The sequence below is a fragment of the Mustela nigripes genome, chromosome 9 (genome assembly GCF_022355385.1).
Source record: "Mustela nigripes isolate SB6536 chromosome 9, MUSNIG.SB6536, whole genome shotgun sequence".
NCBI lineage: Eukaryota > Metazoa > Chordata > Mammalia > Carnivora > Mustelidae > Mustela > Mustela nigripes.
The window spans coordinates 1,813,185-1,835,580 of NC_081565.1; the positions used below are offsets into that span (position 1 = coordinate 1,813,185).

A 22,396-nucleotide genomic window follows, 5' to 3' on the forward strand; every position below is an offset into this window, starting at 1 on the left:
AGTCCTGGCCGAGGTCTGCAGGGCCCAGCGTTTGCTCTGTCCCGCCCACTGTGCTCAGCTGTACCCCGTTCCTCCTGGACTGTCTCATGCCGTGCCCCTGGCTAGATGGAGAAGGGGACCCCAGGCTCCTTCCTTGGGGATAACTGAAAATTCCAGGATCCGGTGGGCTTTACGAGGCCCACGAGGCAGGCACACGGCACACAGGTATGCACAAGGCAAAGGTGCCATCTGGTGTTCCCGTTGTGGGGCGGCTGGGGGAGGCCTGGCCTGAGCTGCAGGTGCCCACGGGGTCTTGGACATGCCCTTGAGCCGTCCGGGCCCTACAGGCAGGGCAGGGTCTGCCTGCGCAGTGCAGGGGTGGTGTCAGGCCCGAGGTGATGTGACACTGGTATGTACAGGATGGGGACCTCTGTTTGGGGGGGCTGTCCCTGCCCACCCCTCCTGTCTCCCACACGATCACCCAGTGCCACAGGCCTGAATCGGTGGACAGAACTGACTGCTGCGCTACCCAGCACACGGGGTCAGGGGCCTCACCATACCTCTTGCCTTGGTGTCACTTGTTCTAAAATCTTTCTCCCGGACACACGTGACGTGTGACGTCTGAGGCCAGGCCCTTCCTCCTTGGTCCTCTTTCTAGTAGGCAGCAGGGGAGGGCCTCACGTTCAGACACAGCAGCGCTGCGGGGAGTGGACGGCAGACGTCGGTGCGGCCGGCCTCCTTCCGCGGTCCCACTCCGTGGCGCCACGGCCCCCTCCCCCCGGGCTCGGTGCCTGGAAAGGCAAGGACTGAGGCTTGCTGGGCAGCCGGCCCGGCTTGGGGTCTCCTCTGTGCTCCGACCCGGCCAAGTGGGGAGCAGGGTCCCTCTGCCAGGGACTCCGTCCCTTCCTGGCCTCTGGGGACGTAGGAATCGTCCTTATACGCGCCAGTGACCTGGACCTTGGCCCTTGCTTCTCTCATCTATGGGCAGGAGAGAAGGCTGCCGTCCTCCGGAAAGCCGCGGGAGGGGAGGGCGACGAGGTGAGAGAAGACGGCGCCGTGGCCGGGACCCTGTCCGCCCGGGACCCTGTCCGCCCGGGACCCTGTCCGCCCGGCCCCATCCGCGGGCGGGGAGGGCGCAGCAGCCCTTCCTCCGCCTCCCCCCGCCCACCAGGGCCATACACTTGGACCCCTCTGTTCTGAGGGAGAAGGACCCCAGAGATGGCCCTGCCCTGGGGCTTCCCAGGCTCACACGGGGCTGGCAGTCGTGTCCCTCGGGGATTCGTGTCGCCGTGGGGTCGGGGGGGCGCATGTCCTGGGGCACTGGCGCGCCGCCCCACCCCCCATGCCTGCTCCCTTCCCCCTGGACTGAGGGCACGGCAGCCGGTCCCCTAGGGATGGACACGGGCCCAGTGCGGCGGGTGCTGGTCTCCCACTGGAATAGGAGCTTTCCGGTCGTAACCAACACCGAGAAGCACTCTCCCACCAGATCACACTGGCTTCTGGGGAGGCCGATTGGGTGACTTTCCACTCACTGTCCTGCAGCTTGTTGGACTTCGACCCTGCCAGACTCACGGCTGAGGTCCTGCTCTCGCGGGGGGCGGACCTTGGCGGCCACAAGGCCAGTGACAATGTCTCTTGGCGGTTCCCTCGCGCCCCACGAGTCCTGCTTTGCCCAGTGACCCCAAAACCGTGGCCCGGCTTCCCTGACCCTGCCTCTGCCCCCTTGTCTACCTGGAGGGTCTCTGGGGTTGGGTGGCCCGCAGGGGCGTGCTGAGCCCCAGAGCCTGGCTCAGTCAGCAGGAACTGGGGTCCCTCCAAGCTCTGCTCTCTGCTGGGAAGCCCCCGTTCTATCCCCAAATGCCAACTCCCCGTACCCGTGGGCCCTGCCCGGGGGCAGCTTCCCACCTGCCCCTTGCCATGGCCCCGCTGACTGGACTGAGGTGCAGGAGCTGGAGGTCGGTGGGCCACGGGGGTGCAGGGGTGCGGGGTGCGGCCCAGCTCCCTGCCCGTCCTGATGGACACGCTCTGTCTGAACCTCTCCATGGCCCAGAGCGCCTGGACCCCTGGTCCTACAGCAGCCCAACTCTGCTTCCGAGCAGACACTGTTCCCTGCAGCACCCTGGGACCCCCCACCCCCAACAGAGATTTGTGGCTTTGAATCTGGGCTGCTGACCCCAGCCAGGGCCGTCCAGCCCATAATCCGTTCTGGAGGTTTCTGGAATAGTGGGCTGTGGGGAGATCTCCAGCTGTGCTCCCCTGTGGAGGGCGGCCAGGGCCAGCAGCTCATCAGATTGGGGGTGGCCAGGGGCCAGGACAGCCCCCTCCCCACCCTGCCCGCCAGCCAGAGCAGCGCTTACAGAGCCTGTGTGCAGAGTTTGGTCCCTGTTCCTAGTGGCTGTGAGGGAGGTGGAACCCCGGGCGGGACGCGAGTGGGCAGCGATGGTGGTGGGGCCTGGGCGGGGTCTGGGGAGGGGGAGACGATGGGCGGGGGAACCTGCTAGCATTTTGGGGGTTGACTTAGAAGGAAGGACATACATTTTCTCTTTTTAACCTTTTATTCTGAGATTACTGTGGACTCCCATGCAGCTGTGAGAACAGCGTCAGGAGATCCCCGGTGCCCGTCACCTGTCCTCCCGATGCCCCTGTCCTACCCGCCGCCCCCTGCCCCCAACACGGGCCCTGGTGTCACCCTCACCCCCACCCCACGCAGCCTGTTGCTGTGCCCTGCGGGTGAGTGCGAGTGTGCGTCTGCGGCGCCATGACTTTCCTGGGGCCAGCAGGCTCCCACACCCTCCAGCAGAGTCCAGATTCGCCGGGACCGTTCAGGCCGCCCCCCTCCCCACCCTGAAGCCCTGGAAGCCACAGAGTGGTTCTGTTTCTGTGCCAACACAGTCTGGAAGTGTTGCCTTTTGGGGCTGGCCGCTGTCACTGGACACCCACACAGAGAACGGCGCTGGGTTTGCAGCCGGCAGTGTGTCCAATCAGTGACAGTGGCCCTCGGAGGCGTCTGGCGCATCCTGTCTGCCATGGCCACGTGGTCGCCGCCATTAGAGTTGTGCACCATCATCGGCTCAGCCGGGTCCCTGCTGGTCTTGGGTCGTCTGCCATTCGGGGCTTTTGCAAGTGAGGCTTCCATGACTAGCCCTGCCTGGAGCTCTTTTCCCGCTATCGAGTGAGTGGACCTGGGAGACCAGCCCCCAGATGCGGTCATTGGGTCAAGAAGGCAGGCGGTTATCATTTGGACGTGGGTCGGCAAACTTCTCTTCCGTGACGGTACCGTTGTAGTTAGGTTCAGTGGATAAAGGGAGGCATCAGAAAATCATCTATTCTAGGCCCAACTCTAGTTTAAAATACCCCAAGTCAGCTTGCAAGTCTGTAATTATTCCCGTGTTGGAGCACATTTTATCATTCATTTGTATCTGATCTTCTGCAAATGTTCTCCTCACGTGGGCATGCATTCTGAGTAGACCTCAGCTTCTGAGATGACTCATACCCACGGTTCACGACACTAGCCTCATTCGTTCATGCAAAACCTACTGGTATTACTTATGGGTTTGCTTACTTGCTGATTTTAAAGCGGCAACAACCGTGATGTGCGTCTGGCTTCTTGTCCTTTCCCATCCGTTAACCTGTGACCCCTGTAATTTGTACAAAGAGGATATCACACGTACACACTCTTGGGACTTACGTTTTCTCTTGACGCTGAAAGATTCCCCCAATTTTGCACATCACCGTCCATTTTGGACAGCTGTAACAGTCCAGCGTGGAAATAGGTGAGCTTATCCGTCAGCCTTCCTGCTGGTGGGCACTTGGATCATTTCTGTGCTTTGCTGGAACCATTCCTACACATGTCACCCAGCATGTGTGTGCGGGAGCCTCATGAGGGTGGAGGTGGAGGCCCTGGGGAGGGCGGGACGCTGGACTGTGCAGCCCCAGAGATGGTGCTAGAGGTTTCCCAAAGCTGGTACCTGATGTCAGTTCCCAAAGTTCGTGCTTTATGATGGTTGATTCTCCAGCAGAATGAGCACAAGAGCAGAGTTATGTCACCAAAAGTGGTGAAATACTAACTCCCCCAGGTTTATCCATCCTAAAACCAATGAGGAAACTGACCCAAATTGTTACAGTTGACTTTGTCAGAACTCTGGAAACTAACCAAAGGCTTGGACCACTCTCGGGGGCAATTGCTCAAGATCAAGGGAAGTGAGCTCCTGGGATGTTCCCCTGCCCTGGGCTGGGTGCCTCGGTCCAGCTCGGCCGCGGCCTTGAGCCGGGTCCTCCTCCTCCCTCCCTTCCGCGCTCCTCCCCAGGCTGTGTTTCTGCTGTTTGACATCATGTTCTTTGGTTTAATTGCTTCCGAACTATTTTGATAGAGTCTGTATTCTTTGTCCTTTATGGTCACGGAAATCTCCGCTCAGAAAGGATCTGCTTTATAGAGTTTCTCCTTTATTGAAATGACCCATTTTTCAACCCTTCACATTCAAACATGGGAAGAAATAGGGCAGTTTGGCCTCTGCCCGGGAGAGGAGTGGAGAAAAGCAGTCAGTCAATAGACTGCCCCGGGGAAGATGGGCGTGGGACAAAAACTCTTTAACTGAAGCACAGTTGACATGATATTATGTTGTATTTGTTTCCGGTATGCAGCACAGAGAATCAGTATTCCTACGCCTTACAAAATGCTAACTATGATGAATGTGGTCACCACCTGTCAGTGTACAATGTAATATTATTGACTATAATCCCTGGACCTTACTTCTCATGCTGGGACTTACTGATTTTATAACGGAAGGTTTGTGTCTCTTCACCCCTTCACCTAGTTTGCACCCCCGCCACCCAGCACCCACCAGTTTGTTCTCTGTATCTATGAGTGTTTTTTTGTTTGTTTGTTTAATTGTTTTCTTCAATTCCACAAATAAGTGAAATCCTATGGTATTTGTCTTTCTCTGACTGACTTGTTTCACTTAGTATAATACCCTGTAGGGTCATGTGGGTTGTCGTGACTGGCAAGGTCTCATTCTCTTGTATGGCTGAGTGATAATCCACCGTGTGTCTACACCTCCTCTTATCTGTCCGTCCATCAGTACACTTGGCTCGTTTCCGTGTCTTGGCTGTTGTACACAATGCTGCAATAAATATGACAGGGCATGTATCTTTTGGAATTTATGTTTTCATGTTCTTCAGGTAAATACCCAGAAGTGGAATTACTTCCATTTTCAAATTTCCATTTTCAAATGTTGAGGAGCATCCATGCTGCCTTCCACGGCGGCCGCCCCGGTTTGCCTTCCCGCCACAGGGCACGAGTGTTCTTGCTTCTCCACGTGCTCGCCGACACTTGCTGTCTCCTGTTGCGGACACTCGCCTTGAACAGGTGTGAGGTGACATCTCGTGGTCTTGATCTGCATTTCCCTGATGAGGGCCGTGGGGGTGTTGAGGATCTTTCCACGTGTGTGCTGGCTGGTTGGATGTCTGGGAAATTGTCTGTTCTGGGTATCGGTCCACGTTCTAATTGCATTGTCCTTTGGTGCTGAGGTTTTGTATGTTTATTGGATATTAACCCCGTAACAGGTTTGTAAATATCATCGTTTGTAAATATCTTAAATATCTTGTAAATATCTTGACATCGTTTGTAAATATCTTCTCCCGCCGGTGGATCACCTCCTCATCTTGCTGAAGGTTTTCTTTGTTGTGCCACAGCTTTTACTTTGATGTGGTCTCAGTGGTTTCTTTTTGCTTTTGTTGCCCAAAGACTTAAATGAACCATTTGAAATACATGGCTATTCAGCTCATGAAAAGAGCCTCATTAGTTATCAGGGAAATGCAAATCCAGTTCACACCCCATGATGTGTGAAGACTATAGGATGGGGTGCTCAGTGGGTTGAGCCTCTGCCTTCTGCTCAGGTCATGACCCCAGGGTCCTAGGATCAAGCCCCAAATTGGACTCTCTGCTCAGTGGGGAGCCTGCTCCACCCCACCGCCCCGCCCCGCCTGCCTCTCTGCCTACTTGTGATCTCTGTATGCCGGGGCCACAGCAGATGCTCCAGGTACTCGACGTCGGGGGCCACGGCGAGACGGCTTGGACTTCGTGCGCACGAACTTAGCCGCACACACAGGACGGTGTATCCAGGTCGCAGTGGACTTTGTCTCCAGCGTGATGGCCGAGAGGGGCCGAGAGCTCTTCCCGGATGCCTGCGGCGTGGAGACCCTGGGCACGTCCGTGGCTCCGCTCCACATCTGGTTGCACATCAGAGACACGGGGGACCTCCCTCATGAGAGGAAGCTGCGTCCGGGTGTGTGTCCCGTCGGGACAGGGCGACTACTACTACGGTGGCCCTGTCCCTGGTGGCACGGCCGTGGAGATTTTAAATGTCTCAAAGAGTACCTGGAGGACGTCAGTTGTGACAAGGACAAAGGGCCGAGCAGCACCTATGGGAGACCCCGGGCAAGTACTTTGTCATCACCAGCCGGCCAAGCTGCCGTCCCCGGAGTCCGCCGGGACACGCGCTGTGGCCCCCGTGCAGGTTTGGCTGGTCCAGGCTGTGTGGTGCTCCCCGAGGGCCCTCTGACTTGCCAGCTCCTCCCCCCACTGACCGACCGCATGGTCACGGATTCCCGAGCACAGAGGGTGTCCTAAAGTGCTCGTGGTTTCCGGGCTGTGCACACGGAGGCCACTGCGGGAGATGTTTCTCCTTGTAGCTGTGAACTGTCCAGTTTGGTCCACGCGGGATAAAGCATAAAAATGATGATGTGCGTTTGATCACAGCGATGTCAGAATCTGCATGTTGTAGGCAGCCGGCAGGGCAGGAGGCGTAATGGAGAAAGATGGTAGCCCAGGAAAAAGATACACACAAAAGGGCACAGAAAAGAGGGAAAAAATAAATGTCCCTCAGCTCACGGGCAGAATGCGCCATGTGCGTCAGTCCCGGGCGTGCGTTGCCGTGTTGAATCCCCACGAATCGTCTGTGCGGTATGTGACGGACCCGGGTGGCCTGGGGCGTTCCTACCGAACGCAGACCCTTCTTTGATCCTGGCGTGAAGAAGGTATGCCCTGAGCCCTGCGGCAGAGGCTGTCTCGGGTGCAGTGAGGGAAGGAAGTGGTTGTTGAGATCAGGATTGTGTCCCGCAGCAGCCCGTGGCCCCGCACGGCACAGGAGACCGCTCACCGCATTGCTTTTGGAAGTCCAAAGTGCTAAAAGCGAGGAGGAGGGGGGCGTGGGGGGCGGGGACAGCGCGGTGGCTCAGGAGGGGAACCTTCTCCATGCGAGGCGACAGGCTGCCGCAGAGGAGAGCACAGTGGCCGTCTGTTTTGGGCAGGGAGGGCTTCGAGAGTCCCCATGAGGGCTGGAGGGGCTGAAGGTATCCTCTGTGGGACAGGAACCAGTGCTGGCCAGTGTGACACGTGTGGTCAGAGGTGGAAGCCTTGACCCTGGCACCCCCACACGTGGCTACCTGGACATGGGGTCTTTGCAGACGCGATTACAGCAGGTGAGGTCCCGGGGTGCGTCCTGATCCGAGTGGACTGGTGACCTTGCTGGATGGGAGGTCAGGACGCGTGCATACGTGCGTACACACGCAGTGACCAGCAGCCCGGCCACACCAGCCCCTTGGACCCCAGCCTCCCGGAGGTGAGGGAACACCCTTCTGATGTTCAAGCCGCCCCTCTGGGGGGCTGTGTTGCCGCCACCCAAGGGCACAGCACTCCTGGCCGGCAAATAGAACAGGAAAACCACAGGGGACACTGGCTGTTGCGTCCTAGAGAGGAAGGCGGGGCAGGACTTGCCCCAAGGCAGAGCCGGGGCCCCCCATCGTGTTGGGGCTCGTCCCTCACCGTCCGTCCCGACGGGGCTCCTGAAGGACGTGTGAAGGATCTGGCATGAGCAGATCCCACGGGGCTGGGGCTGCTGATGCCACGTTCAGGGACCTCCATCCTTGCGTGTCACAGAGCAGCTCTCAAAAACAGAATCCGTTCAGCCTTTTAGCCCAAAAAAAAAAAAAAAACCAGAATCCGTGAACGTCTCGAAAAGCAGAAGGGATATTCCACGACCCACAGCCCCGCCGGCACAGGCTTGGTGCGAGCTACCTCACGTGGGGCCCGGAGACAGCCAGGAGGGCCTCACTCAGACAGACACACAGATTTCCCCCTCGACACCTGCTGGGCAAGCCCGGGGGACATCCTGGAAGGGTCTCTAATGTTCTACCTTTAACAAAACCATGGGATCAGACCGAAAGCACCGTGAGTTCCCTGGCTTCTTTGGGATGAGGATGGGTCAGCGTGTTCTTGTCTAGAATTCCCAGGTCCAAGGACAGGTCTGTCCAGAGGACATGAAGCTGGGTCCCCCAGAACAGCCCCCCATTTCCATCGCTCCGAGCAACAGTGCACTTCCCCACACTGCGGGCGCCAAGTGAGCTATAAAAAAACAATTTAGCCAACCTGATAAGTAAAATAGCGTCTCTTTTTCTAGGAATCCTTGTGAGGTCAAACCTCCCCTTACGCTATAATGACCGGCTGTCTGACACGTGACGGTACAAACGGTCGGTGTCTGTGCTCTGCTCGCTTCTCGCGCGCTGGGGTCCTCTCCGCGAGCTCTGACGGATAGCTTCCGAGAGGTCGTGTGGGCCCTCTGTCAAGCTTCTTGACAATATTAATTTCCGGTTTGGATTTTAATTTTGGTGAGGATGTTTCTGAGACATCGAAAGCATAATTACCATCTTTTCCCCTGATATTTGTATCTGTCGGGTGGGGACCCATCCCTGAGCTAGAGACAGACTTTCAAGGTTTTATGTTTGGCCAGAGTCACCGGGAATTAATTTTAAGATAATGCAGAGTGAGGCAGCTAAACTGAATTTTTTTTCCCTCCAAATCTCTTGGCCATTTCTCCCAGCACTATTTATTGAATAAACAATGTCTTTAAAGATGGGCCATTTGTACACCGCACTGTGCCTATGCTTGCTAGTGTTCATTTCTTGACTCTACTCCCTGGTCATTCTTCTGTCCCCGAGCTGAGTCTGTACAGTTGTGATTGCTGTTGGGGCCTGCTCGCACTAACGGAACGGTACCTGTGGGGCTCCTTTCTAAACATGTCAAAACTTCCGTTCTTTCGTGTGGGTTCTAGATTTGGGTTATTGGTTCTGGGTAAAGATCCCACTGGAATATATTTTTAAAGATTTTATTTATTTACTTATTTAAGAGAGAGAGAGAGATCGGGCACACAACGGGGGAGAGGCAGGCAGAGGCGGAGGGAGAGGCAGGTTCCCGGCTGAGCAGGGAGCCGGATGCGGGGCTTGATCCCAGGACCTTGAGATCGTGACCCGAGCGGAAGGCAGACGCTTCACTGCCGGAGCCCCCAGGGGCCCTCGCCCTGCCCAGCTGGAATATTGATTGAATTTCTTGGAGGCACAGGTTACCCTGAGGATTATTACATATTTATGATATTGAAGACTATGCAGGAAACCCCATGTCCATTTACTTAAGTCACTTTCTCACTGTCCCCGAGGAAGGACTTGAACATTTTTTCTCAGTATAAAGTCTGCAGATTTCTGGCTAAATGAGCATTACTTTCTCATTGTACCGCGGCCATTCTGGGTCTGGAATTTGGGTTTTCTGGTTCGCAGGCAAGCATCGTGCTTTGAGCACCCGCTGGTCTCTCGGAGCGTCTGAGCGCGGCAGGTGGAGGTCTGCTGGGGGCTGGGTGGCTCCAGGGCGCTGGTGCTGACCCCAAATGCTGCCTTGCGGAGGCGTGGCCTTCGGAGGGGCGTGGCCTTCGGGGGCGTGGCCTTCGGAGGGGCGTGGTCTTGTCTTGGCAGGAGCGGTTCTGGGGCAGGATCTGGTCATACCTGTCTGACATTTCCAGACGGCCCGTGTTGGAGGCCGCTGACCCAGTTTCCCCAGCGCCTGCCCTTCCCTGGGTTGTCTTCTGCTCACCCGAGAAGAAGGGACGGCTTGGGTCCAGCCACTGTCCTGGTGGCCCCCTTGACCTTCAGGAAAGGGTGCTGGTTGGCTCGGCTCCCCTGTCGTGCGGGTGCCCGGGCCTGTCTCCCTGGCTCTTCTCTGGGAGCGCGTGGGTGGGTACTGGGCGTCCTCGGAGCTCTCTGACCTGGGCGGGCGTGAGGCTTGGCTCCCTGGCCCCGCGCACCTCTCCAGAGTTGACCCAGAGCAGGACCCAGGTGGAAGCAGGTCAGAGGAGCCCCAGCCCAGACCCGAGCGGGGTTGTCCCCTGCGTCACTGCAGTGCTGTGTTTGTGGTGGCCCAGAGCCCTGGGGGCTGCGGGGCCCCTCCCGGCCACTCACAGCATTCTCATGCCCTTGGGCCCGGCTGGGGGAGGCCAGGAAGGGGACGGCTGGAGGCTGGGCTCAGGCTCAGGCTGGAGGGGCTGCCTCAGGCAGCCCAGGGGTTCGGGAGGCCCCAGAGCAAGCAAGGCAGGGGGAGGGGAGGGAGGCCAGGGCAGGGGTCAGGAGGGCCAGGCAGAACATCTCCGGCGGCCCTGACCTAGGCTTCAGCTGCGGGGCACCGGGCTGTGGAGGGGAGAGGTCAGGATGGGGATCCCAAGGTTTTGTCCCTTTGAAACCAACCAACCCGGCGTGCAGCCGGCAGCCCTCGCTGGGGAGCAGCTTGCCTTCTGCAGCGCAGCACCCACGGGCCACCATGTCCTGCCACGGCCACCCAGACTCCACCCCCCACTGCCCCTCGGGTCGTCCCCCCCTTGCCTCAGGCATTGTTGACCCTGCGGTGCGGCCATGCTGCCCTGCTCCGGGCTCCCTTGTCCCTGACAGACCAGGGACGAGCCTGCAGTGACCCCGGGGAAGCCGGGAGAGGGCTGGAGGGCGTGTCTGCCTTGTTCTCCGTGCGTCCCCCACTGCCGCCCCGGACAGCCTGGCACGCGTGTGTTGATGGACTGAACGGCACAGGGGGAAGGGGTGTGGGGGTGAGGGGCTCTGCTGGGCGGCCTTGGCCTTGTTTCCAAGCCTCTCGGACCCCAGAGCCCTAAATCCACATTGTGCCCAGGTCGCTGTGTTCTAGGGGCTTCGTGCCATCTGGCAGGCAAGGCGCCCGGCACCGGGCTGACCGGCCGCGGCCCGGGAGAGGCCGCCCATATTTCTGCTTGCTCTGGTCTTGTGCCTGTCATTGCTCCGAGGGGTTCCGGGCCCGGCGGGTGGGGCCCCAGCACAGTGGCCTGGTTTTGTTGGGGGGGGGTGTCCGGAGCGCCGTGCTTACCATCGAGGTTGAAGATGGGGGCTTTCTGCAGGTGAAATCTGTCCGCGTACTCGAGGAACTTCTGCCGCCACTTGGGGTCCCCGCGCGTTCTTCTGGCTGAAGTCAGAGGGGCCCAGAGTCCGGAGGCCGTGGCTTTTCTCTGAGTGCCCCTCCCCTTGCCGGCCCGAGCCCTGCTGCTGACTGGCTGGTGGCTGCGGCCTCAGCCCTGGTCCCCTCCGTCCTCGTCTGCCCCGGGAGCAGGTCCGCCCTTGGCGGAGTAGGGACAGCGCTCCTTCCCGGGGCATGTCAGGCCCCAGCCCCTGTGGGGGGCCCCTTCACACGGCAGCCTGCTGCCTGCGCCACTCGGCCAGCCCGGGACACCCCCCGCCGCCTCCATCTAGTCCTCAGGCGCCCCCACCCACCAGCCCATCCACACCTCCCGGGGGACGCCCCCTACCCCGGTCTGCCCCACGTGCCTCTTCCACTTTCTGGGCCTCACGGGACTCAGGGCCTTTAGGATCCTTGACTAGCTCCCTGGTCAAGACCGGGGGCGCTTTCTGTTCTAACAGTGTCCCCGCTCCCGGGACACACATGTGCGCGTGCACGCACATGCACACGCAGACACACATGTACGTACACTCCCACACGTGCGCACCGCGGGCGGATCTGAGTGAACTCCAGAGGGAGCGAGCGGGCAGGTGCAGGGCTGCCCCACCTGAGGGACAGGCCCCCCGGGGGAAGCACCCACAGGGTCCCTGGTGGAGGCAGCACCCCCGGAGCCCCCATCCCCCTAAGCCCAGGTGTTGGGCAGAGGCCCCGGCCGGCATCCAGAGAGCCGCCACCTACCCAGAAGAGCCCACAGGCTGGTGACCTCGCCGGCGTCCTCGAGGCGGATGTAAAGAATGAGACTACTGTAGTCCGCGCTCACGAAGCAGACGTGCATGCTGGTGCCTCCTACCACTGTGGGCGACCCCCACCGGCGGCAGGTGAAGCCTCTCTCCTCTACCCCCCCCGACAGGACCCCGGACAGTGCAGGATCCCGGGAGTCTGTCTCCCTCCAGCCCCCACCCTGGTTCGGGACATCGAGCGTCCCTGTCCAGCACGGCACCCAGGCCAGAGGGCGGGCTACTCACAGGAGCCTTGGTACCGGCCTTGGAGCCCGGTTGGGTGGACGGTGATGTTCACTCCTTGGCACACCCCCTCTCCCCTGGGGAAAAGAGGGGCATATGGTGGTCAAGATCTCTTCCTGTCTCCCAGCCCCTGGGGACATCAGAGGTGCCCTGGCTGAGGTCCCAGGTGTCTGCCGGAGTCTCTCGGCTCCCTGGGCTCCAGAGGTCATCCAGCTGGGGCACAGGGCTAGGGGGCAGGAGGGAGGAACCAGCGAGTTCCTTGTTGCTGGGATGGAGCCAAAGCTCCTGGAAGGAATGGGACCCAGTCTGTCCTTGGCTTGGAGCTCCAGGTCCATGGGTGGGGACCAGGTCCGGGCTGTCCCTAGTCACTGGGCTCCACACATAGGCCCCTCCTCTTTGGCCTCCCGCCCCGGGGTCTTCAGTGTCTCCGCTGGGGTGGTTGGGGTGTGGGCGGGTGCCCGCGGACCCTGGGAGCGCATGGCCCTTGGGGTGGTGTCTGTGGCCGAGCACCAGCAAGGCTGTGGCTCTGACTTGGGGTTCTCAAGGCCCTGGGCGCAGGACATGTCTAGGTATGGCTGACAGCAGCACAGCGTGTCATCACCGTGGATGCTCCCCATCACCTGACCAGTGTGAAACCCAGCGCTGCCCCGGCTTCTGTGGTTTCCACGGCGGGAGGGACCAGGCGTGTACGGGTCTGTCCCTGGCCCCTCGTCATAAGGCTCTGGGGCTTCTGAAGTTAGCTTTACACCTCTTGGGGGGGGGGGGTCTCAAGCCTGCAGCTTAGTGCCTTATGTCCCTCTGGTCCTCCCCACTGGTCACCGTCCCTTGGGAGGCCTCCGGGCGGGCTCACTCTTCGAGGGGCTGCAGAGGCCATGCTTACGTCCAGAACAAGACGAACTCCACATCCTCGCCCCGTGTCCAAATGGAATGGAGGCCGAGCCTCAGGGGGTCGTCTGGGGAGACCAGGTGGGCCCGGCTGGCAGCCAGCTGGACAGTCAGCCAGCGTCCCTCCACCTGCGGGGTGCAAGGTGCGGGGGGCTGGACACTCCCTGGCCCGAGTCCCCACTCTCAGGCCCCAGCACCCCAGAGCTGAGCGCGGCCCGGGGAGCTCAAGGGCCAGCAGGGTGTGCTGGGGGGGAGGACAGCTGGTCCTTCGGAAATGGCCTCCTCTGGGAGGCTGCCCTCTGTCCCTTCTTGCCTCTCCCTGCCCCGCTTCCCTCAGCTCCTCCCGTGTCTGCTCGTAGCGCTGTCCCCTGCTGGGTTCCAGACGCCCTGGCCGGGTCTGGGGAGGTGAGAGAGACGCCCCGGAACCACACCGAGTGCTGGCCTGGCTCCAGCCACGCTCGCCACAGTGCTGGGTGTTGGGCAGATGGGACAGGCAGGCAGGGGGACCCTGGGCCCCTCTTTGCCCCCAGGGCCGAGCGGGAGTGCGAGGACCCTCCATTCCTGTCTGGGCTGGGCAGACTCCGCGAGAAGCAGCTGTCCCTCTGCGAGCCTGTGCCTGGGCCCAGGCCGCCCCTCGCCTCTCGGCCGGCCTCTCTCCCCGGGTCCCGCTCCCGGAGGCTGCCGCGCTGCCGTGCCAAGCCCCCAGGGGCACCTGCCTCCTCGTCCCAGGACTGTGCCTGGGCCCTGACCCGGCTCTGTTACCTCGTGGGCATTAAACCCGGGCTGTACCGGCACGTCATCTAGGGTCTTCTGGGCACCGGCCAGGCCCAGGCTGAGGGCCAGCAGCAGCAGTGGCCCCCTCTGCGGGGCCATGACCACGGAGCCCGAGGGAGAGGAGGCTCGGCAGCCGGGTCCTTTCTTCTTGGGCGTCCTCCAGAGGTCACTTGTCAGAAGACCGTCCCTGCCAGGCTCCCTGAACACTCAGAATTATTCCCACGGGAGGATGCGGCCTCCCCGACACCCACCTGGGCTCTGAGGGAGGGGGCGGGGCCCAGGTCATTGGGCCTGGGCGGCGGGTGCCGTCGGGGCAGTCTGGCCACATTGCTGGCTGTCCTGGGCGTCCCCTCACCGGCGGGAGCTCAGCTCCTCCTCCCGACAGGCGCTCCTCTGGGGGCATCCATGCTCCTTCCGAGGTCCTGGGAGGCGAGCGGGGAGGGAAGGGGGGAGGCGCGCAGACTCGGGATGGCGCCCAGCTCGCTGGCTTGAACCCCGGGCCCCATGGGGCTGGTTCATATTGCCCACAGCCTCTCCCCTCACAGCCACTCAAACCGGACTCCAGCAGCCGCTGGCCCACCACCCTCTCCCGGGGCCCTCCGAGCTGCATGGCCAGCGTGCAGACGAGAGCCTGGAGCAGAGGCAGAGCCTATTTGCAGCTTTACAGCTTGGGAAGGGGCACAGAGGGCAGGACGGCCATGGGGGAGGGGGACAGGGAGGTCAGGACACTCCAGAGGTGGACATGGGGGGACAAGACAATGTCCCTGGGATTGCACCTTGGAGGGTCTGAGGAACCAGCCCAGAGGGAACCCTCCCTTCCATGTGACCGGGACACTTGGCTCCCATGTCAGGGGTCTTCAGGTGATCTCCTCTGTCTGTCCCCTCTCCTGGGAGCCCGCCCCTTCCCTGCGTCCTCCCGCTGGTCCCCCCGGCCTCCATACCCGTGGCCTGCTGAGGTGGCCGAGCACCCTGGATCCGGGCCGGTGCTCCGAGCGTCCGTGAAGCCGCGGGGTCACCGGGCTCCGGACGCGGCTCCTCGGCCGCCCTCCTGCGCGGTTCCCGGAGGGGGTCTGGGGGCCCCCATGAGTCTAGGCTACGGTGTCGAATTCTCTGACTTTCCACTTTCCCATGAGCCGTGTCCACTGGAGCCCAGCTATCTGGGTCACACCAGGAGTGAGAACCGGTCACGCTGGGTTCACCCAGGCGGGGCTGCGGGATCCTATCCTGTCCGCTGCAGCCGCCCAGACGGGTGCCCCAAATCCCCTGGGGGCTGCGAGGAACACCCAGGAGCGGCAGGAAAGCTGGGGGGCTGGTCAGCCCTGGCGTCTCTGAGGACATGGCTGGGCTGAACAGGTGGCTGCTGCCCCCACCTGGGGGAGGGGACAGGAGGCTCAGGCTGCAGTGTTCCAGGGCTTTGAGGTCAGACAGGACGTTTGGGTGGGAGCGTCCTGCTTCCGTCCTTGGACCTGGCTCCTGGTCCCCATGCCCAGGTGGCGCTGACTTGCTTTGGGGCTCGCAGGGTGGAGAGGACCTCGCAGTCACACGGGAGAGCTGTGGACCGCTGTTCCTGTGCTGTGATGGGGGGCTGGGGCGACTCTGTGAGGTCCACAGTGGGCCCGGCCCCAGGCAGAGCCGGACCCCGGGGCCTGGAGACCAGAGCTGGGCCAACGGAGCCACGGTGGGGCTGAAGGCAGACTTTACCCCTGAGCCCAGACACCAGAGGTGGGGGGTCTGCCGAGCGGGGACTGTGTCCCTCGGAAGGAGGGACGGGGTACGGTCCAGAAGCCCTGACGGGAGGAGCGTGGCACGGCGGCAGACCATGCTCTCTCCCAGAGTGGGCCCCGCCTCCTGCCAGGCACCTGCAGGCACCGGGAGGTGGTGACAGGTCGACAGAGCCTTCCGGAACGTGTAGCCTGCCCGGGTGCTCCACGCGTGGACGCCCGACTGACAGGGTCACCCGGTGCCCACCACTTGGAAGGGGTGACCGCTAAGCTGTGTGTTGGGGTGAGGCTGGGCGAGGGGAGGAGGGAACAGTGCTCTAGAGGGTGGAAGGGCATGTGCGAGAGCCCTGAGGCACGTGGGGGACCTGGGGGACGGCCGACGGAGGGAGCCCAGGGTCTGAGGGCCGTGGGAATGTGGGGGTGCGGGGGAGGTGAGGGTGCTCCCGGAGGTCACCAAGGCCAGGGCATGGGAGCTCCTGGGTCACGTGTAGAGTGTGGATTTCATCAGTGGGACGGCAGCTGGTGGTGATGTTCTGGCAAGATTCCAGGGCCGCGAGGCCATCAGGGTCACACCTCCTCGCGGAGGCGGGGCTGGCGGGGAGGGGGCCTGGAGACCATGCGGGAGACCAGCCCCCCAGCCGCGGGGCAGCCAGTCAGCCAGGAGGGCCGAGGCCAGAGAGAGCCGGGGCCGGCAGTGCCCGGATGTGGAGTTGTGGAAACTGCTCCGGGCGGTGCGGGGGTGGGGGCGGGGGGTGTCGGGAACGTCCCGGACAGCGGCTCCCACGCCTCAGATCCTTTCCCACAAACGTTAAAAAATGTACACACGCTGGAAATGAAAAGACTTCTGCTGGGCAGCGGGAGCGGCATGGCGGGGGGGTGGGCGCAATGTGTTTGGGGGCTGGAGCGGAGCCTGGGGTAGGGGTTTTCGTCCTGGTGCTCCCGAATCTTTCCCCTCCCTCCTGCCATCTCCCCTGGCCCCTCTGCCCCGGTGTACAAGCCATGGACATCAGAGGTCAGCACCAGAGTGTCTGCTGTGCGCTCTGCGTCCTGGACCCTGCCCTGACCGAGCTCTGTCCTGCGCCCCCCTCCTACGCCGGGAGCCCCGGGACTGAGAGCTGCCCCCATGGATAGGCGAGCTGCTCTTACCGTCATCATGCCCACCCGCGCCTGGGGCTGGGGTGCTGTCCCACCCGGCCTTTCCGGGGTCCCCCATCACCCCAGACACAGTGAGAGCAGCTCCGGGCCTCCGAGAGGTCACCAGCACCTTCACCAAGGAGGTGTCTCCGCGGGCATCCAGGGTGGGACTTCAGATGACAGCCCACGGCTCTTCCGGGCCTCCCTCTGCCCCGGGAGGGGTCTAGCGTCTGACTTGGGGCGGGCCTGGGGGAGAGGGCGGGTGCGCTGGGCAGGATGCCAGGGACGTGGGCCCGGGCTCCACCTGGTAGCTCGCACACGCTGGTCACTTCACGCCTGGCCTCGGGGGGCCTGGGACAGTCACGGCCACGTCAGAGGGGAGCTCAGAAGGCTCTGGCTCACACGTCCTAGCAGACCCGAGGTCCAGCCCATGACGTGGACGTCACCAAAGCACTCTAGCAAGACCCACTTGTGGACGTCCTAAATGGCTCTCCAGGAGGGGCTGGGCCTGGCCTGAGTGAAGAGGGAGACGGGCAGGAGCGGGACTGTGAGCCTCTGGGGCAAATGTCCCCCCGCATTTCTGTGTTGCCGGTTGGGCCGGTGTTTTTCGGGGGGGCTCGGGTGCCACCCAGCGGCCTCCCTGGGGATTGCAGCGCTCCACGCTGGGCGGGACCCGCCAACCGCTTCTTGTCCTGCCGCCGGCTCCATAGTTAGGGTGTCAGGTGAGGACAGGAGAGCTTCTTGCTCACTTGTGACCACCAAGGCTGCGCCCGGCTCCGAGGCCGCCCCTGGCCCAGGCTGTTCAGAATGTGTAGCGCCCAAGGCACGGAACAGACTTCTACCTTCTAGAGATAGGCACGAGCCACGGAAAGCCCCACGTCAGGGCGTGGGGACCGGTGTCCTGGAGCGGAGTGGGGCTCTGCCGTCCGGGCTCCCCACCCAACCCAGGCCAGGCGGCTCAGCCGCGGGATTTCTTCGGAGAAGTTTTGGTAATTAGGTGGGAAGTGGACGGGAGCCAGGGGCCAGCGAGCCGAGCAGGGCCGGGCTGTGGTTTGGAGAAACGAGGCTCCTTCCTAGGAAGGACCCGTGGAGGACGAGGGAAGCGGAGGCCGCTGTGTGCCGGGAGCCTTGTCCGGGCTTGTACGCACATTAGGGAGGGTTGGGCACGGTTTGGGGGACACCCCACTCCCGGGAACTGCATGCCAGTCGGGTGTGTGTGGGTCCGTTTCTGGGCTCTTCACCCCGTCCCACTGACTGGTGTGTCTTTGCCCCTACAAACACCGCAGTCCTGATTCCTCGGGCTGTATAGTAAGATGTGAAATTTAATAGGCCGATTCCTCCGATTCAATTATTTTTTTCAGAATTACGTTCGCTATTCTAATACCTTCGTGCTTCCATATAAACTTAGAAAAATCTCACGTATGTCTACAAAAAGCCCTGCTGGGGTTTCGGTAGGAACCGCGCGAACGGACGGACGTCTTTCTCTCCGCCGAGCCTCCGCTCGCGAGCGCCGTAGGCCTGTTTATTGAGAAGAGCCTTGATTTCCCTCAGCAACGGCGCATTCCCCCGGCGTGCGGACCCTGCGCGTGTTTCACGAGCTTTGCACCCCAGTCTTCCACCATCTTGGGGGTGACTAACACTGGCATCTTGAATGTCAGTGTCCACACGTCCTCGCTAGGATGCAGAAACGTCATCGGTTTTCTGGGTTTATCTGATCTGAAACCTCGATGAGCTCGGCACTTCCAGGAGTTTCCTTCTGTTTGTTTCTCTAGATTCCCGAGGACGTCCCACCTGGATCATCATGTCCTCTGCAAACACGGGTACTTTTCTTTCTTCCTTTCGGGTTTGTGTGCCTTTTATTACCTTTGCGTGCCCTGTTGCCCTGGTTGGCAGCTCCTGCACCGTGATCAGTGGGTCGGGGGGACGGGCGTCCTCACCGCCTTCTCCGTCGCTCACCGTCCGTCCATCGTGGATGACGGCATTCCTCGTGCCCCACGAGGGACAGCGTTAATTCTCTTGTTTTCTTTAAGACGTAATCATTTATTTGAGAGAGAGAGAGAGAGAGAGCATACGAGTGGGAGGGGCAGAGGGGGGACAGGGAGAGAGGATCTCGGCAGGCTTCCCGTTGAGGGCAGAGCCGGACACTCGGGGCTCGATCCCACAACCCCGAGAGCGGAGCCCGAGCGGAAACCAGGCGTTGGGTGCTCACCCGACGGAGCCATCCGGGCGCCCCGAGTGCGGTGTCAATCCTACGGTGTTTGCAGATGCCTTTATCAAGTTGAGGGATCCCCTCTATTCCCATTGTCTGAGGATTTTTGAAAAAATCACAAGTAGATGCTGAATTTTGTCAAAGGCTTTTTCTACATTGACTGCGATGCTCATGTGATTCTTTGGGATCCTAGTAACACGACGTGTTACACTGACTGGTTTTCAAGTGCTGAATGGCCCCTGCATCCCTGGTGTACATCCCACCTTGTCACGGCGTGTAATTATTTTTTTAAAAAATTTTTAAAAGATTTTATTTATTTATTTGTCAGAGTGAGCACAGGCAGACAGAGTGGAAGGCAGAGGCAGACCGAGAAGCAGGCTCCCGTTGAGCAAGGAGCCCGATGTGGGACTCGATCCCAGGACCCTGGGATCATGACCTGAGCCGAAGGCAGAGGCTTTAACCCACTGAGCCACCCAGGCGCCCCCGGTGTATAATTATTTTCATATGTTGCCGAATTCTATTTGTTAATATTTTGTTAAGGATTGTTGCTTCCGTATTGATGAGAAACATTAGCCTACACTTTTCTCCTTTTTTAAAAAAAAGCTCTTCGTGTGGTTTTGGCACCCGCGCAGTATTAGCTTCATAAAGCAAATAAGGAAATGCTCTTTTCTCTTTCATGTTCTGCAGGAGGCTGTGCGGCATTCAGACCGATTCTTCGAAGATGTGATGCGATTCTCCCGTGAAGTCATCTGGGCCGGAAAAAGTCTTTGTGTGGAGTTTTAAAATCAGGAATTCGATTTTCTGGCAAGTGGAGGGCTATTCAGATCGTCTGGTTCCTGCGGGATTAGTTGTGGCAGCCTGTAGTTTCCGAGGAGTTGGCCCGTTTCATCTAAAGCGTCGCACGGGTGTGTAGAGGCGGTCGTGACCTTCGCTTCTTGTCCTTTGACGCTGGCAGGGGCCGTGGCGAGATCCCACTTCCGTTCCCGAGTTAATAATCGGTGTCTTCTGTCTCGTGCCGGCTCCGTCACGCTGGGGGTCCCCTTCCCAGTGCCCACGCCTTTCCTTTCTTCTCCTGATCTCTCTGCGCCGAGAACGTCGGCCCGAGGCTCAGCAGGACTACGCTGGGCCGTCAGTCTCCCGGGGAAAGCAAGCAGTTTCTTACGACTAAGAATGACGTTCGCTGGTTGTGTGTTTTGGTTGTTGTTTTGTTTTTGTTTTTAATGATCGGTTTAAGGGAGCTCCTTTCCAGGCCTAGGTAGGACTGTATTTCATTCCGCTTCCTTCTAGCTGAGTGACGGCGTCGGCCCAGAAGCGGGGAACGGTGTTGGCGCGCCTCTCAGGACGGAGCCCGGAGCGGACGGCCTGCGCCCTCTCCGTGTCTAGGTTTTCCCTCTGGTATGGTGACTGGGGACCTCCTGGGGTGCCTGTTCGATCATCTAGATTCCTGCATGACCGTGAGGTCCAGTGTGCCCTGTAATCTGTGGAGGAAGTCGCAATAATCACGAATCACGACATAAATTGGACGTTTTAAGACCCTGAGATCTTAAGGCTGTTTGGTGACGCAGCATCAACCAGCTGATGTTGGACGACACCTTCGGTATGTGCAAAGTTTGCCTCATGAAAGGGATATGACGCTTTTGGAACATATTCTAAAAACTAAGTTAAAGCTGCTTATATGGGGGTGCCTGGGTGGCTCAGCGGGTTAAAGCCTCTGCCTTTGGCTCCGGTCATGATCCCAGGGTCCTGGGATCGAACCCCGCATTGGGCTCCTTGCTCGGCAGGGAGCCTGCTTCTCTCTCCACCTCTGCCTGTCTCTCTGCCTACTTGTGATCTCTCTGTCAAATAAATAAAATTTAAAAAAAAAAAAAAAAAACCAACTGCCTGTATGAGCATTTCACCGGTCTCCTAGCTATTGAAGTTTTGATGTTTCCTAACACGGAAATGTCCTTGACTCTCTGGGTTGAATCATGATGTGTTGAATTCATTGTTTGAGTCAACCTGCTAATAAATTATTTAGAGGTTTGGGTCTTTATCCCCAGAGGGGAGGGACATCCTTCTCTCCCTTCTCCTGGGTCCTCCTCCTCTGGGTTGGCCGTAGGCCAGTGCAGCAAGTTCCCGTCTATGTCTACACGCCCGGACGACCGGATGAGCCAGGAGTCGCCTGATCGCAGCCGGCTGAGGTCTGGGGCTGCTCTTTATTTTCTGTAGCTGTTCTTTAAAAAATTAAAAAAATAGGGGACCCTGGGCGGCTCGGGTCATGATCTCAGGGTCGTGAGGTCAAGCCCGGCATTGGGCCCCACACTCAGCGCGGAGCCTGCTTGGGTCTCTCTCTCCCTCGGCCCCTCCCGCCGGTGCCCGGTGCGCGCCTGTTCTCCGAGTCACGGCACCACGTTCGCAGGAGCCGAGACGGGCGGCAGCCTGCATCCTGCTGGGCATGAGCGGGTGAGGGAGACGCGGTACGCAGACAGCACGGAGCCCTGCCCGTCCCGAACGCAGACGGAGTCTCGCCGTTTGTGACGACACGCGCTGACCCAGAGGACGCTGAGCAGGACAGAGGAGAAGAAACACTATTTGATCGCACGTGAATGTGGAATCTGAGAAACACATGGAAAAATAAATCACGAACAAAAACACAGACTCACAAATACAGAGAACGCACTGGTGGTTGCCAGCGTGGGGGCCAACCCGGGGGAGGGGAGGAGGGGTACGGCCTCTAGCTATGGCAGGAGGAGCCGTGCGGACGAGACGTGCCGCGCGGGGGGCACCGTCAGACGTGCCGACACGACCACCGCGCCAGCTTCCAGGGTGGAGCGCTGTGCTGGGTACTCGGTTCTCGAGGCCGCTGGGCCGGACCCCTGAGGCTGATATTCCATCGCGGCTCGTCTATGCCTCCGTTCAAAAATTTAAAAAATATATATATTTTAAATTAATTTTTAAAGTTTTCCTTTTAGCTCAAATGGTGATTAGTGTTTTTCCAGAAGTGTATCTATAACACATGTATCTAATTTTACACAAATAAAAATAGGTGTATATATTGTATCTAAGTTGTTCCTTTTTAAAGATTTTATTTATTTATTTGACAGAGATCACAAACAAGCAGAGAGGCAGGCAGAGAGAGGAAGGGAAGCAGGCTCCCCGCTGAGCAGAGAGCCCGATGCGGGGCTCGATCCCAGAACCCTGAGACTATGACCTGAGGCGAAGGCAGAGGCTTAATCCACTGAGCCACCCAGGTGTCCCTCAGTTGTTCTTGGTATTTAAGAGGCCCTGCGTCTCTCGGTACCCTACATCAGGGACGCTGAATGTGTGGAAACAGGTCTCCTTCCCACCTTTGACTGCTGTCCTGGGACCCACTGACTGGGGACCCCTCTCTTTCGTCCCA

General features: G+C 59.9%; 1 protein-coding gene and 2 long non-coding RNA genes across 4 annotated transcripts in view; 1 reads left to right on the forward strand and 2 right to left on the reverse strand.

Moving 5' to 3' along the window:
• The window catches only part of LOC132024951 (uncharacterized), a 2,396-nt gene extending 715 nt beyond the window's left edge, over positions 1-1,681 (reverse strand). Inside the window, exons 1-2 of the long non-coding RNA XR_009406358.1 lie at positions 1,229-1,681; positions 540-770 (exon numbers count right to left, since the gene is read on the reverse strand). This is a non-coding gene — a long non-coding RNA (uncharacterized LOC132024951). The remainder of the gene's footprint in view (positions 1-539; positions 771-1,228) is intronic.
• Positions 1-21,893, forward strand: part of LOC132024260 (uncharacterized) — a 36,903-nt gene extending 15,010 nt beyond the window's left edge. For both annotated transcript variants that reach the window (XR_009406200.1, XR_009406201.1), the window contains exons 2-3: positions 18,581-18,628; positions 19,705-21,893. This is a non-coding gene — a long non-coding RNA (uncharacterized LOC132024260). The remainder of the gene's footprint in view (positions 1-18,580; positions 18,629-19,704) is intronic.
• On the reverse strand, positions 10,955-14,052 carry LOC132024907 (uterocalin). Its single transcript, XM_059412118.1, has 6 exons — positions 13,942-14,052; positions 13,175-13,308; positions 12,298-12,371; positions 12,011-12,124; positions 11,186-11,281; positions 10,955-11,004 (listed from the first exon to the last, which is right to left on the reverse strand). Exons 1-6 carry the CDS (start codon positions 14,050-14,052, stop codon positions 10,955-10,957), a joined length of 579 nt encoding a protein of 192 aa, XP_059268101.1.
• Positions 21,894-22,396: the final 503 nt, after the last annotated feature.